A 14,990-nucleotide genomic window follows, 5' to 3' on the forward strand; every position below is an offset into this window, starting at 1 on the left:
CGCTAATATAAATGTTCATCAGTACCACACACAGTTTGGTTCCACAGGCCCAACTGCCATGTTATTTTTGTGTAGTTTTTATCTTCTAGTATAATATGAAGAAAAGGGACAACTATCCACCTCACTGAATTTTCACCCTGACCACACCCTCACATCACATCACCCAGATTAGAAAAACATTACCAGAAGCCTTGTAGTCTCCCCCTCCGAGCCAGTGGTGGGATTCAGCCCGTTCGCACTATTCGGCAGAACCATACCTAATTTTTTGTTGAATTCAGTGAACAGGTTGTTAAAATGGCACTTGTAATCAGGGTTCTCTCTAAGGTGGGTGCCTGGGAAGCCGCCCAATGTGGAAATCACAAATTTACCTTCCTTACTCTTTTTTAACGTTCACCTGAGCAACAGCGTATTCTAAGCGCCCATAATAATGTTCATTTTTCCATAGGTTTAAAAAAATTGCAAGTGAGGACACAAATCAAGAAGCAATATGGAAATATCTTTAACAGGTTTTTTTTTTTTGGTCAGGTACTATTTAATATTTTTTTCATTAATATTTTAAAACTTTTTTTTTTTTTTTTGTATTTTTCTGAAGTTGGAAACGGGGAGGCAGTCAGACAGGCTCCCGCATGCACCCGACCGGGATCCACCCAGCACGCCCACCAGGGGGCAATGCTCTGCCCATCCGGGCGTCGCTCTGTTGCGACCAGAGCCACTCTAACGCCTGGGGCAGAGGCCATGGAGCCATCCCCAGCACCCAGGCCATCTTTTGCTCCAATGGAGCCTTGGCTGCGGGAAGGGAAGAGAGAGACAGAGAGGAAGGAGAGGGGGAGGAGTGGAGAAGCAGATGGGCGCCTCTCCTGTGTGCCCTGGCCGGGAATCAAACCCAGGACTTCCGCACGCCAGGCCGATGCTCTATAAAACTCTTATAATTTAGTTTTGTGTATCTCTTTTATTGTTCTTATTTGAGTATTAAATGCATGAAATAATAAACTACCTTTAAGTATATTGGGGTTTTTAATACTTAAAACAGTCATCAGGGCAGAGAACTGGTTGTTAAATTATTTGAATCCCACCACTGAACCAAGGTGTCAACCAGGGTTGGGGTCTCACCTGAAAGTGTGACTATGGAAGGACCTGCTTCTGAGCTCACTTATGTAGTTGGTGATGAAATTAAGTTCCTTGAGGTGGTTGGGCTGATGACCTCAATTCCTAGCTGACTATTGGCCAGGGGCCCCTCAGTTCTTTGCCACATGGCCTTCCCTAACATGGCGCCTGGCTTCATCAAAGCCAGAAGACAGAGAGCTGGCTAGCAAGACAGAAGTTACAATCTTATGTAATATAATCATAGAGTGACATCCCACAATCTCTTCTATTAGTTTGAAGCAAGTCACAGTTCCCACCCACACTCAAGGTGTGGGAATTATATAAAAGCATGAGCACCAGGAGGAGGCATGTGGGCATCTGTCTGCCACAGCGATCCACACCTGGACCTGCCAATCATGTTTGAAGCAGAAGCCAGGAACTCTGGTTAAAAAACCTTTTCTCACTGAGAAAATCCTAGAGAGTTTAACATTTTTTCAAAGTTTACATCAATAGAAAGAAAAGTTCCTTGACAGAAGCTAAAAAATTTTTTCTAAGACCAATTATTTTTGTAGGTAAGAGCCATCACATAACCAATCACCAGTATGCCAGTGCTATCTCCTGTCTCCTTCATGCTCACATTGTTCTTTCTATTCCCTCTGCCATTTCATGTGTTAAGTCCTGTCAACAACCTCTCACTGTCCACTCCCATCTGCCAAATTTCTCTGTTTTTGTTTTTTTTTTTTGCAATTCAGACTCCAGTTACTTACATTCACCTGCTTTCTTCAGGAAGCACAGAACTTTTCAAGCTACCATGCCTTTACCTATATCTCCCTGTGCAATATTCTGATCCCTATTATTTCCTGACAAACTCCTGTTCATTCTTCAAATTTTACTTAAAATATCATTACATGGTGGTCAAGAGCTGGACTCCAAGTGAAAATGGTGGATTGAACACATGCATAATTTTGCTCCCTCCAAAACTCACTATGGGACAGTTTGACATAATTCACCATTTCTTTGAAGAAATCTCTTGCATCCTAATGCACAGTTTGTACTTTAAAAAGAAAAAGTAAACCTTTGACGTGATTAAGACTTACTCTGGGACACCTGTCCCCAGCACAGCCAGCTGACTGTCAGCCCAGAGTTCATTGATCTTTAACCAAATAGTCAGAGGCAGATTTAACGACGGGTGCACCAGGCACATACCCTGGGCCCAAATTCTAAAGGGCCCCACAAAACTCCAACTTTACACTTTTTTCTAATGTAAGGGGCCCAATATTTTCTTCTGCACCCAGGGCCTCAACCCACATTAATCTGCCTCTGCAAATAGTCTTTCTTTTTTGTACTGTAAGGAATTAAAAATCTCCTTGAAACATCAAATAGAGCCTGACCAGGTGGTGGTGCAGTGGACAGAGCATTGGTCTGGGACATTGAGGATCCAGGTTTGAAACCCCAAGGTTGTTGTCTGAGCACAGGCTCACCATCTTGAGCATGAGGTCGCTGGCTTGAGTGTGGAATCATAGACATGACTTTATGGTTGCTGGCTTGAACCCAAAAATTGCTGGCTTGAAGCCCAAGGTCATTGGATTGAGCCCAAGGCCTCTGGCTTTAGTAAAGTGTCACTGGTTTGGCTGGAGCCCTCAGTCAAGACACATATGAGAAAGCAACCATTGAACAACTTAGGTGCTGCAACTATGAGTTGATGCTTCTCATCTCTCTCCCTTCTTCTCTCTCTCTCTCTCTCTGTCTCTCTCTCTGATTCTATGGTCCAGAAAAGAAAAGAAGGTAAACTTAAATAACAGAAAGACAGGCTTAGGGTTAAAATAATTCTGCAAACTTAACAAATTTCTCTCCTGAAACTATTCCACCCAGAAGATGGGACTGGCCACCATCATCCCCTTTTCACATCAAAATTTTCAATTAAATTTGAAACTATTCTTTTTATTGGAGAAATCAATGATAAAGTAACAAGGTAAAATCTTTATTATATGCGGCTTAAGTGTCTGTTTGTCGCCGATAGCTTATTGGTTGCTTGCGTAACTGTACTAGCCAATGGGGTGAAGTTGCCATGGCTGAACGCAAATTGAGCGGGTCAGGGGGAAGGTGAACATTTGTTTGCATTGGCAATCATCTGTTTTACATAAAACTACGTCTTAACATAATTTCTTTTAAGAATGTCTCCTAGAAAATACAGCACTGAAAAGGAGAGAAAAGGAGCTAAAGCTGCACAAAAACGGCTTTCTCGACAAAAAGAAACCACTGAGCAGAGAAAGACAAGGCTTGCTTCAGTCGCAGAGCAAATGCGTCTTTCTCGGCAAAATGAGACTGATGAGCATAGAGAAACAAGGCTTGCCTCAGATGCAAGACAAAAAAGCCTGTCTTGACAAAATGAGTCCCTTGAACAAAGGCAGGAGAGAAATGCAAAAAAATGACAGAGTAATGCTGACAGAAACGCAAAAAGGATTAAAACAGTTTCAAATGGAGAAACTTTAAGTTTTGAGCATTCCTCTGGTGACATGAATATTAAATGTGAATGAACACTGTCAGTCCTTAAACTTCAAGTTAGAAACTAATTGATTTGACCATGACAAGAAAGGATTTTCTCAATGTTGCAAGTACAGAAACATTGTAGTTCCACTAATTGAGAATTATCCACCACTCTTGAATAAATTATTGACTAATCAGCATCCAAATAGCAAACAGTACATGGATAGCATTCAATCCATTAATAGTTCATTTGCTTTTGCGTCCATGGGAAACAAACCAATTAACTTGCCTGGACCAGGACTTTGTGTTGGCATTTTTTTTACCTGAGCCTGCATTTGGACATGGTCAACTTTATGTTGCCTGTTCAAGAGTTTGTGAAAGAACGGACGTAAAATTAAAAATAATTGATGGTCCTCTGCAAGGCGAGCTTAAAAATGATGGAAAGATCTACACAAGAAATGTTGTGTACAAAGAGATCTTTGACATGTGAATTAACATTTTATTATTTAAATAACCTTTATTTATTGAGCTAGGGGTGGCTCTTAAGAAATGTACCGCCAGTGGTTTCCTTCATTGCACTCTACTTTAAGCAATTAAGCAAGTAGAAGGGGGAAACCCCGTGGGGCACTAAGCAAAGGGGCGTCCTCGCTGCCTGCCCTGGGTAATTCAGTTTGAATTAGCAGACACCTTTGCACAAATCATTTTAATTACAATTTATAATATCTAGAACAGCGGTCATTTCGTATGACCGCCGGGCTTTCTAGTACCATATAACCAAATGTGTTCCAAATATTGCTTGGTGCTTACACTAAAAATATTGTTTATTATTTATCTGGAATTCAAATGTAACTGAGCTTTCTGTGTTTTTAAATCTGGCAACGCTGGTCAATGTGGTGTTGGAGTCATTTCATGGAAATCCATGTTACAGCTTACCTCCAGGAAGTACCTTTAAAGAGACACAACCCTTAATTTACATATACACATATCACACCACAAAATGCAGAGAATAATTCTTCCTTTAATGTGTTTCATATTATTTTGACAAATAATATGAAAGGTCAAACTCAGATTCTCAGTTACAAACCCCACTGGCTAGTTTAATCTGTGGAACAAGATGAAACCTCAATGTGTGAGAATGACCTTGAGATTGATCTGAAGTGTTAGAAGCCATGTCTCTTGAAGTATTTGGCTCGTGCAAGGACATCATTGCAGAAGTCACAGCTCAGATCCTGACTGCTTCTGATGTAGCCAGGACCTCCAACGTAGGCACAGAGTCCACCTAGAATTTGTGAGGCAGGTTAAATCTGATGCCCAGCCCCTCACTGCTTCAGGGTGCTCAGCAGTTAACTTACCATATTTCCCCACGTATAAGACGCAAATTTTTTCAATAAATTTGGGTTCTAAAAACTGTATGTGTCTTATACAGTGGTTGTAGATTTTTTTTACTTGCATTTCTCACTTTTTTACACTTGTTTTTGCACTCATTGTTGATGACAGTGATTTGTCATCAGACACAGATGAGGACAAGCTAATGGATGGGAGTTTTGACAGTGATGGGGAGCTGTATGAATTTTATGATGAATAAAACTTGAGTTCAATAACTTTATGTAATACATTTTTCTTCAAGTTTTGGGCCCCAATATTAAAGTGTGTCTTATACATGGGGAAATACGGTAGATTCTCTTTCCTTGTGCTCATCAGGAAGCAACTGATGTTTTGGAGGATGTGGCAGAATGCATTTACATTTGTCCCTATTATTCCATGCTGTGAAACTGACTCATGGGTTACACCTACCTTTCAGGCACTGGGCTGGAGTCCAGGTTGGGAACCTCCTCTGGATTTCTTTGATTCTAACAGCCAGGGCCTCTGTCATCTGGGAAAGCTGGGACTCGCCAATCCAGGATGTGGGAGCATAATGGCCAGTGTCCTAGATGGAGAGCGTAGAGGAAAAGCCAGGTAAGCTGAGGGGACAGTGATGGGGCTTCGTACTATCAGTGATTTCTCATTTTCCTTCTTTTTCTCCTCCGTTAGCAGAATGAAAGCCACCTTCAGTCTCCCTGGGACACCTTCAGTGTCCTTGGGGATAAATAGTAAAGCTACAAAGTCTGGGTAAAAGAAGGAAGAAGCAGACATTTTACTGCTGCCTCGCTGCAATGGTGAGAGGTTGGAAGCCAAGGTTGACAGGTAGGGTAAATTCTAGGCTGATGCCCTCCTCCAACACTGCAACCACAAACCACCCAAACAGGTCGGAAAGGGTTTCTTTATCTGTACTTGTAATTATCCTTCCCGATAATCAGAAAACCTAAAGGTACAACTAACTCCTCTTCTGCACCTTTGGTAACCATTCCATGTATATTTCACCATATTTAGGAATAATATCTGACTCTGGGGAATTCTTTTTTTGTTTATTTTCACCTTCAAAGGGGATGGACTCTTCCTTTTCCCAAGAACAAGATTTTACAAAGGAGGCAGAACAGGGCGGTGGAAATGATGCCAGCCCTAAATCACCAAAGATGTCTTTGGTCCCAGTTCTGTATTATCCAGCTGCCATGCGACTTTGCAGCAATGACAATCTCCTTGTAAATTTATTTCTTTATCTGCCCCAATTCATCAGATTATTGGATGGGTCCCCAAATCAAAAGAAGATAAATTATTTTAAAGTACTTTTAAATTGTAAAGTGACATGCAAAGTACTAATGGAAACCAGTCTAAAGATCAATGAGAAATACATTTTCTTAAAAGCCTAAAAAATGACTGCAAGCCCAGGCCGGCTGGCTCAACAGTAGAATGTCAGCCTGCTTGTGGATGTCCCAGGTTTGATTCTGGTTAGGGCACACAGGAGAGGCAGCCATCTGTTTCTCCCCTCCTCCCCACCTCTCTTTTTCTCCTCCTGCAGGGAAAGCCTCTCTCCCAGGCACTGAGGATGGCTCCATGGCCTGGCCTCAGGCTAGAATAGCTTAGTTGTCAAGCAATGGAGCAGCAGCCCCAGACAAGAGTTACCCTCTGGATCCCGGTCAGGGCACATGCAGAAGTCTGTCTATCTACCTCCCTCCTCTCACTTGTTAAAAAAAAAAAAAAATGACTGCAATATTTACAGATTTCTCAACAACTACAATAATGTGAAATGTAATAGAAAGAATTGTGGCTTCATCATTCCCCCGCCATCACCCATTCTCCCAGCACAGTGGGCTAATTAAGGACCAGTTCCCTGGAAATCTCTATTACACAACAAGTGAAACCAGGCAGAATATTTTGATCTTCAGAACTAAGAATTGTGTAGACAGAAGACAAGGAAAAAGGAATGTGGTATTTGTTGAGCATCTACCAGGTGCCAAATACTTTTTCGCATTATTTCATTGAATCTTCATAACAGTTCTAAGATGCTATTTTATAGGTGAGGAAACTGAGGCCCAGGGAAATTAAATGATTTATCCAAGGTCACATGGTTATAAAATAAAAGAGCAAAGATTCAGTCTGTGATATTTCTCTTGCACAGCCTTATTGGAAATTCAGAGTAGGGTACCACTGATGAGATCCTGGAAACCAGCATAATCACTTAGAAAAAGAATTGTGGCTCAGATTGAAGCAGAAAGGGTGCTTCTCATCTCTTTCAAGCAGAGTGGGGCTCTCACGGCTCCAGAAAGCCCCATTCACTCTTCCGTGGGGCTGTGCCCAGGGATGCCATCTACACAACAGACATGAACGTGTCCTTTTGGAGGTGTGCGAGCAGCACAAGGGCCACACAGAAGGTTACCTGAACCACCCTGATTCCACTGTCCACATTGCCCTCATTGACTATAATGTTGCCACCAGGAAACTGCGTGGACATGACACCAGCGATTACTGCAGGATCCACACAGTACTTCTGGCCAATGGTACGCATCATGGGCTGATACCTCAGTAGGTACGGCATATCTATTTCAGCCAGCCTTTCAGAAGCACGAACCCCTAAGCAAACACAGAAGGAAGGATGTGGTTCAGTGTGACTTACGCTGAAGTGGGAGATAGATCAAAAGGAGAGAGAAAATACACTCCAAGAATCTGGGAAGCAGGTGAGGGCTGAGAAATCCATGTTTGGGTCTGAAACCTCTGGTGGCCATTCCTAGAACTGAGGAATGATTTTCCTCTTTTGAGCTTGAGTTGCCACCCCCTAAGGCAGTGTCCTTTGAGGCTACCATTGCCCCTTGGCTGGGGCATCTCACATTCTCCCAGGAAAATTCCATATGCTCCATCCAAAACACCCAGACTTACCCAGTAAAATGCACATTCATCAGATATGATAAGTGCCTGATGTGAAGGAGCAGTTCCCCTTCACAATGTCCTCGGAGAGCTTCCCTAGCAGGGATGCTCTCTCTTGCCCACTTTTCCACCCTACAATGACGTCCAGAAGTCATGTGCACTTACACCTTTATGAAATACCAAGAATGTTGGACAAAGTGAAAACCAATCCTAATTTACCTGGCTGACCCACTTACCCTTCCAAGCACTTTTATGGTTTCAAAAGGACTCTCATGCACATTACTGACCAGAGTTTACATAACACTGTGAAATAAGTACTATTTTCCCCATTTCAGCAGAGCTCAGGGGAATTAAGTGACTTGAAGAAGCAGAGACAGCTCTTAACACGTCCAGTGCTCTCTTGGTCACTCTGCAGCATGGGACGGTGGGAGACAGCGGGAACCAAAAGAGTACACTGAGAGGATCAAAACTTGTGGCGATGACTGGGAGACACAGGTGTGGCATCAAGGGAAGGGACAAAATCCTGCTGAAACCAACCTTGCCTAAAGAATTCACCTTTTGAGAGAAAAGAAGAGGAGGCAGAGAACAGGTGGACAATGAGATTCTAGCTACCACAGTAGTTCAGGCCTCGGCGTCTTCCTATCCCACAAGATGCCCCCGGGGTGTCGAGAGCTCGGATGTTTCCATAGCATCCCCAGTTGCCACTTTCAGATGAATCTATACAAATTAAGAAAATATCAAGCTAAGACATCGAACTAGAGTAGTTCTAATCATTCTTCTGCTTGAATGAGGTAACATATATAAACATATATTAAAATCAGTGACAACAAGAACTTCACTCTGCAATGGAAACCCTTTTGAAATTTATAGTATAGGGAATAAGAAATTATCCCAGAACTTCCTCAATACTAAATTCTCCCTCATATCTACAGACACAAGGAACTGTTGGAGCACCTTTATTCCTTGAAAGCTTTGTGGTTATCCAGCTCTGTTGAGTGGGTGTCTTGGAGTCATACCAGAGATTGTGTGTTCCCTGTAAGATAGTTTTCATCTTCCATTTTATGTAAATTCTTAGCACTTCTCCCTCCAATACCCCTAACTCATTGGTCTGGTGAAATACTTATGTTTGCTTTGGAGAAACACGTATAAAACCTGGATCTCCCTGGAATCAGCCCAGACCCCAAGTCAAGGGACTGCTGGTAAACTGTGACTTGCAGCTGGCTTACTTTTCTCTAAGTGCACCTCTGCAGGGGTTCTTAAGACCACAAAGAGGGGAGGGCACATGGCAAGGTCTCCACATGGGGCTCCCTCTTTCCACTTCTTCCCTTTCTCTCTTTGCCCTTCATTCTATCTTTCCTTAACTACCACTGTCATTCGCAGCACTGAAAGGGAAGCAGAAGTTTGACACACTGTTGAGATTCCACAAAGACCACTAAAGAGAAGGACATTCCTGAGTATTTATCACTCACAACAGAAGGGGGCATACAACAGTGGGATTCAGCCAGTTCGCAGTATCAGCAGAACTGATACCTAATTTTTTGTTGAGTTCAGCGAATCGATTGTTAAAACAGCACTTGTAATTAAGGTTCTCTCTAAGTGGATGCCTGGGCAGCTGCCCAACATGGAAATCACAAATTTACATTTCTTATGCTTTTTTAACGTTCATCTGTGCAACAGTGTATTCTAAGCACTGATAGTAATGTTCATTCCGTCCATAGGTGAAAAAGTTGCAAGTGAGGACACCAATCAAGAAGGAATATAGAAATATCTTAAATAACAGTTTTATAGTTTTTCTGTCAAATATTATTTAATATTTTTTCATTAATATTTTAAAACTCTTATAAGAATCTAGTTTTGTGTACCTCTTTTATTGTTCTTATTTAAGTATTAAATGCATGAAATAATAAACTACCTTTCAATATATCGTTTTCTATACTTAAAATGGGCATTAGGGCAGAGAACCTGTTGTTAAATTATTTGAATCCCACCACTAGCATACATGCCAGTAACAAGATACCTACTGGTGGCAGGGAATTGCCCCTTGAGAACATCATCTCACTATTATAAGCTTGTAAGGACTTCTCATTAGATTACTCTTTTTTGTTTTATTCTTTGACAAAAGTAGATCATATCATTAAATCTTAGTGATTTGTTGGTCTTTGGAAATATGTCTACTGCTTACCATCATATGTGTACTGCATGCTTACTAAATGTATTTCAGGGTTCTCTTTTTTTATTTAGAGCTTCATTGGGTTGACATCTGAAAATACAAGTATTTTGAAGTACATACTTCTACTTTAAAAACTTTTGATGAGTAATCTAAGAGAAATGAGAAAATGAAATGACTTGCATTTTATGAGTATATTAAAAACTAAACAAGCCAATGTGTCCTTTTTTTATTTTTTAATCAGAGCATTCTATTTTTATAATTAGTGACAAATACCCTTAATAGTAGGTGCTGTGTCATTCATTGCTCCCTACTTCCTAGCTGCTCTCTAACCAAATTACATGTTCCTCAAAGTTTCTTATATTCCCAAAATTCTTTTTTTTTATCCAGTGAGAGGAAGAAAGAGAGAGAGACAGACTCCCACGTGTGACCCACTCGGGATCCACCCTGCAAGCCCACTAGGGGGCGATGCTCTGCACATCTGGGGTGTTGCTCCATTGCTCAGCAACCAAGTTCTTTTTAGCACCTGAGGTGGAGGCCATGGAGTCATCCTCAGCACTCACAGCCAACTTTCTCCAACCTAGCCATGGCTGCAGGATGGGAAGAGAGAGTGAGAGAGGGAGAAATGAGAGATGAAGCCAAAATTCTTTATAGAAATTTTAAAATATTTGTTGAATGAATGGGTCAACAAATAAATGAATGAATGTAAGACTGACTCCGTCTGATAAATTTTTAGAATTTAGAGCTAGGAAAAAAAATTTGCTTCTCTCGAGGAACTGTGCTTCCTCCCTTGATTTATCTAAAAATGTGTGCTTTTTCTTTTTTGTCTCAGCTACAAGAAAATAGAGCTGACTCTGAAACTCAAGCACTGTGACTACACCAGCCTCAGTGGTTAGCTGAGTCACATCTCCTCAATGTCCTCCATGCTTGTTTTCCATTAAATTACATGCACCGTATTATGGTAAACCTCCAGAATACTGCTGTGGAAGTATATGCTCTATTAATAAATTCAACAAATGCTTTTGATGAAATAGTTTTTATAGAGAAACAGTAGGCAGTTATCAATGGCATCTACTTAAAGTCCAGCTTCAAGCAACGCTGTTTTAGGCCCAACCTACCTTCTAGAGAAGCCCCTCCTATGGGGTGTTGGGAAGAGGCTGCTGGGCAGCACAGTTATTAACTCAAGGGTTTGGCCAACAACTTAGGGGAAAATAGCATCTTCCATGGCAGTTTTACATATCAGAAGTGCCATTATGATCCTATACTTACTCTTTCCATCTCCGAGGTCATTTGAAAAATGAGAAACACTCACCAGTAAGGGCAAGAAAGCCCAGAAGCAGCCACAGCACAGCCATATTGATGATCTGACTCTACAGGTCCTAAGGCAATTTTAAAATACAAATTAGCTCAAAGACATGAAAATGTCAATCATCATCATAGCAATATACAGGGGATACTCATGTTACAACACAGTTCCATTACTACGACAGTGACTTAGCCCAAATTTTGGTGCAAGTTGGGAAACACAACCTACACAAATGGAACATTTGCGCTTTTAACAGTACAAAATGGTGTAGGTAAGAGTATTGGGGAACACAACTCCCTCACTCATTTGCCGCATTATTTATTGCATATTTTTCCACCACGCGCAACCTAACTAGTTCGCCCACATAGTCGGTAAGTATGATGCTAACAGCATAAGCCAAAACACTCACGTCTCATTTATTTTAAAAGTTTTTATGAGAGTGAGCGTCACAAACTCAAAATGTCATATGTCGAGACTGCCGTAACCCAAGGACCCCCATATAATGTTTCTGTGGAAAAGTATTAAAAAGAACAACTTCCCCCATATCTGAACTAAGAAAATTAATTATTTGAATCATAATGAAAAAAAGCAAAAGCAGGACATGTTCTCCATCCAGACTTTCAATTATCTTAAAATGCCTGGCCTCCTGCTTAGCCCTCAACACCAGGAAGCAATGACCTGACTCCAGATCCTGAAAAGCAAATTATTGATGCCTGTGCCTTATCCCAAAAGCCTCTCTATTGTCAAAAGATAATACAAAAAGGAGGAAATTATGTTTATGTTTCTCTTAAGTTGAGTTCTTCCTTTAGTTTAGAGAAAAGGTTATACTTTTCTCAGTGTCTTGAAACATAATCTTTGTTTTGATTGTTGGAAGGAGTCAGAAGACATTGCCCACTGCTGTAAACCCCAGCCTGGGAGCTCAGAACCCCCTGGCCACCTTGAACCCTGTACTCCATTCCCTCTCTGAAAACTCCTGGCAGGAACAAACCTGGGCCAGAGCCGAGGTGGGGGGAGAGAGAGAAAGTCACTCCCTCCAGCAAAGTAAAATCTCCATGGAGTCAGGTCATGGGTGAGGGTCCAGAGTGGAACTCTTCAGCCACTCACTGTAGGGGGCACTGACACTATCACCATCAAGCACTTGCTCTCACACTTGCTGTTACATGCTTTCTCTTTCATCCCAGCCATTCCTCTAATTATTCTCCAAGCATCCAAAGAGCCCTGGTTCCCCCACTAGCTACCACACGGATATACAAATGCCACCCATAGTTTGCAGGTGAACCCAGGCCACCTGCCTCAGCTCTGGACCTCCCAGCAGCTCCTCCCACTGCAGGGTTTTCCCATCACCGCCCTCTGCCAATTGGCTGAACCTGGCTACCTATTGTTTCGAATTATTATTATAGGTAGGAGTATGCTCTTAAATATGGTATTCATCACTTTCACAATGCTTTTCTCATCTCCTTTGTTTCAAGGTTGTTCTTATGGATGTTTCCTTCCAAACACTCAGAGAGAGATTATGTCTCAAGACAAAGGAAAGTTTGTGAGATGGGTACTAGACTTACCAGGAGATCACTTTGTAAGTCTAACCACTATACTGTACACCCACAATTAATATAATATTGGATGTCAACTATAATTGTAAATTTTTTAAAAATTAAAAACAAAAACAAAAGATAAATAAGAGGGGGTAAGGAAGACATTTCAATTAATTGTTCTTACACCAAGGAGTTGTGTACCCCTCAGACACACCGTTTTGTTTTTCTTTCCTGCAACATTGAAATGGTCCACCCGATTTCCCTTGGTTCCCCACATAGGACTCTCATTTCTTTTCCTTAAATACTCTCCCAGATCTTTCCACAAACCTAGATCCATAGCCACCATGGTTCTTAGGATCCTCCACCCAGCCTGGGTGTGTATTGTGCTAACACCTGCAATACTGGCAGATGAAGGTGGCTCAGTGTGCTGCTCCTTATTTGATGCTGGAAGAACTGAGAACTGCTGGACAAATCCGCATTGGGCACAGCCTCTTGTTCCATGTTGTACTGTTCCCCTGGTTTTGTTGCTGTCTCATCTTGTTGCTTGCTCGTAGTGGGCTGATGGGCCTTTCCATCACCTCTTAGTCCTGTTCCCTCTCTCTGTGCCATCCTCTCCTCCCTCCTCACACACGACACCCAGCCCACTGCCTCGCCACTGGTCATGCAACAACAGGCCTCGAATTAAAGTAACAGCAATGACAATCACAAATATAAAATATTTCCGCCGCTAGGATCACATATCTTTGAGAAAAATCTAACATTTAGAGTAAAATATAAGCTCCTGTTAAACTCACTTTTTTTGTGGAGCTGTATTTTCACATGGTCTACAAAAATATATATTCACTGAATTTGGAGTGTGGACAATGGTTATCAGCCCAGAAGAGCTCAGAGGTTTGATTGCATCCTGCCACACTTAGCAAGCAAATCTTTCCTTTGTCAAGGGGGACCTGGAAGCACTGCCTTCGCTCTGTGGAACCCCTGTGCCAGCTTCCTCACTTAGCCCATTTGGAATTCCCAGAGTTGAGAACACCAGGAAAGCTTCTCTGCTGGTGTCCCAGGAATATTCCATTCTGAACAAAGATCAGGTCAGAGAGACCATGGCCTCTCTAGTCTATCCAAGACTCTTGAAGTTTACCTGCCCTTTTACTTTGTCAAGCTTAAGGTGTTAGCATGTAGGCCTAAGCTCTTTCACAGTTTCCAAAGAAAACAGGACTGTGCTATAGAACCACCACTTAAGGTTTATGGAGTAATGTAACTTTGGCAGGAGTGAGCATGAGGGTGGAGGAGAGATTACCATCTGGCAAAATACAAACACCCACATTCTTTGGCTTTGAATTAACAAAAAAGACATCCATTTGGCCTGTACAGCTTCTGTTTAATGCCCACATATTTTCCTTCTTCCATTCTTTGTTTTGTAAACTCACAAAATCAAAAGTATATACTTACATTAAAGTAAATCTAAATTTTTGTAAGTATTGTAATGAACAGGAAAAAATACTCTCTCATGTACATAATCTTTTATAATGTGGGTTTTCCTTGCAAGTTTTTTTTTTTTTTAAAGTTTGGTTTTAAAAAAATTTTTTTTTATTTATTCATTTTAGAGAGGAGAGGGAGAGACAGAGAGAGACAGAGAGAGAGAAGGGGGGAGGAGCTGGAAGCACCAACTCCCATATGTGCCTTGACCAGGCAAGCCCAGGGTTTCGAACCAGCGACCTCAGCATTTCCAGGTCGACGCTTTATCCACTACGCCACCACAGGTCAGGCCCTTGCAAGTTTTTTAAGTTTTATCTGACTCCAACTTTTCTTGTTTCCTCAGCAGCAAAGACACAATCATTAATTGCTCACCATAGACTGAATCTTCCCTCCTAGATAAGACTGAGCATGAATTCCATGGCTCTGTTTTACACTCACCCGTCTTCAGTTAGCTCTTGTCCTGAGAGGCAGGCAGGCCACCCACACTTTATATATAGTCTCAGCCCTGCTTCCTCTTTTTAAAGTGTTGACTTCATCCTATTATGAAAGGATTTATGACTAAATCTTACAAATTATAGTAATGATCATAATAATTACAAATACTTTGAACTTATATAAGGTCTTTCATTCAAGAATGTCCTGGCATGTTGCAAACATTAACCAATTAGTTTCTCACCACACCTCACAGGTCAGAGCCTGATTG

At 41.6% G+C, this 14,990-nt stretch overlaps 1 protein-coding gene across 5 annotated transcripts; it reads right to left on the bottom strand.

Moving 5' to 3' along the window:
* Nucleotides 1-4,574: 4,574 nt before the first annotated feature.
* On the bottom strand, nt 4,575-14,769 carry LYG1 (lysozyme g1). Of its 5 annotated transcripts, none has more exons than XM_066372302.1 (6): nt 14,726-14,769; nt 11,289-11,355; nt 8,422-8,526; nt 7,325-7,518; nt 5,365-5,497; nt 4,575-4,849 (listed from the first exon to the last, which is right to left on the bottom strand). In XM_066372302.1, exons 2-6 carry the CDS (start codon nt 11,329-11,331, stop codon nt 4,731-4,733), a joined length of 594 nt encoding a protein of 197 aa, XP_066228399.1. In that variant the 5' UTR covers nt 11,332-11,355; nt 14,726-14,769; the 3' UTR covers nt 4,575-4,730. The 5 variants fall into 5 exon arrangements, with proteins under 5 accessions (XP_066228399.1, XP_066228400.1, XP_066228401.1 ...); XM_066372303.1 differs by having other exon boundaries at nt 14,660-14,737; XM_066372304.1 differs by lacking the exon at nt 14,726-14,769 and adding an exon at nt 9,992-10,069 and having other exon boundaries at nt 11,289-11,346.
* Between the last annotated feature and the right edge of the window lie 221 nt (nt 14,770-14,990).

This window comes from Saccopteryx leptura, chromosome 3, assembly GCF_036850995.1.
Source record: "Saccopteryx leptura isolate mSacLep1 chromosome 3, mSacLep1_pri_phased_curated, whole genome shotgun sequence".
Classification (NCBI taxonomy): domain Eukaryota; kingdom Metazoa; phylum Chordata; class Mammalia; order Chiroptera; family Emballonuridae; genus Saccopteryx; species Saccopteryx leptura.

Coding starts and splice junctions, on each gene's coding strand:
- LYG1 (XM_066372302.1), bottom strand. CDS start 11,331: ATGGCTGTGCTGTGGCTGCTTCTGGGCTTTCTTGCCCTTACTG. Junction 7,519..8,421: donor CCGAGGCCTGAACTACTGTG/GTAGCTAGAATC, acceptor GTGTTTGCTTAG/GGGTTCGTGCTTCTGAAAGG. Junction 5,498..7,324: donor GTGGAATCAGGGTGGTTCAG/GTAACCTTCTGT, acceptor CTCTCCATCTAG/GACACTGGCCATTATGCTCC.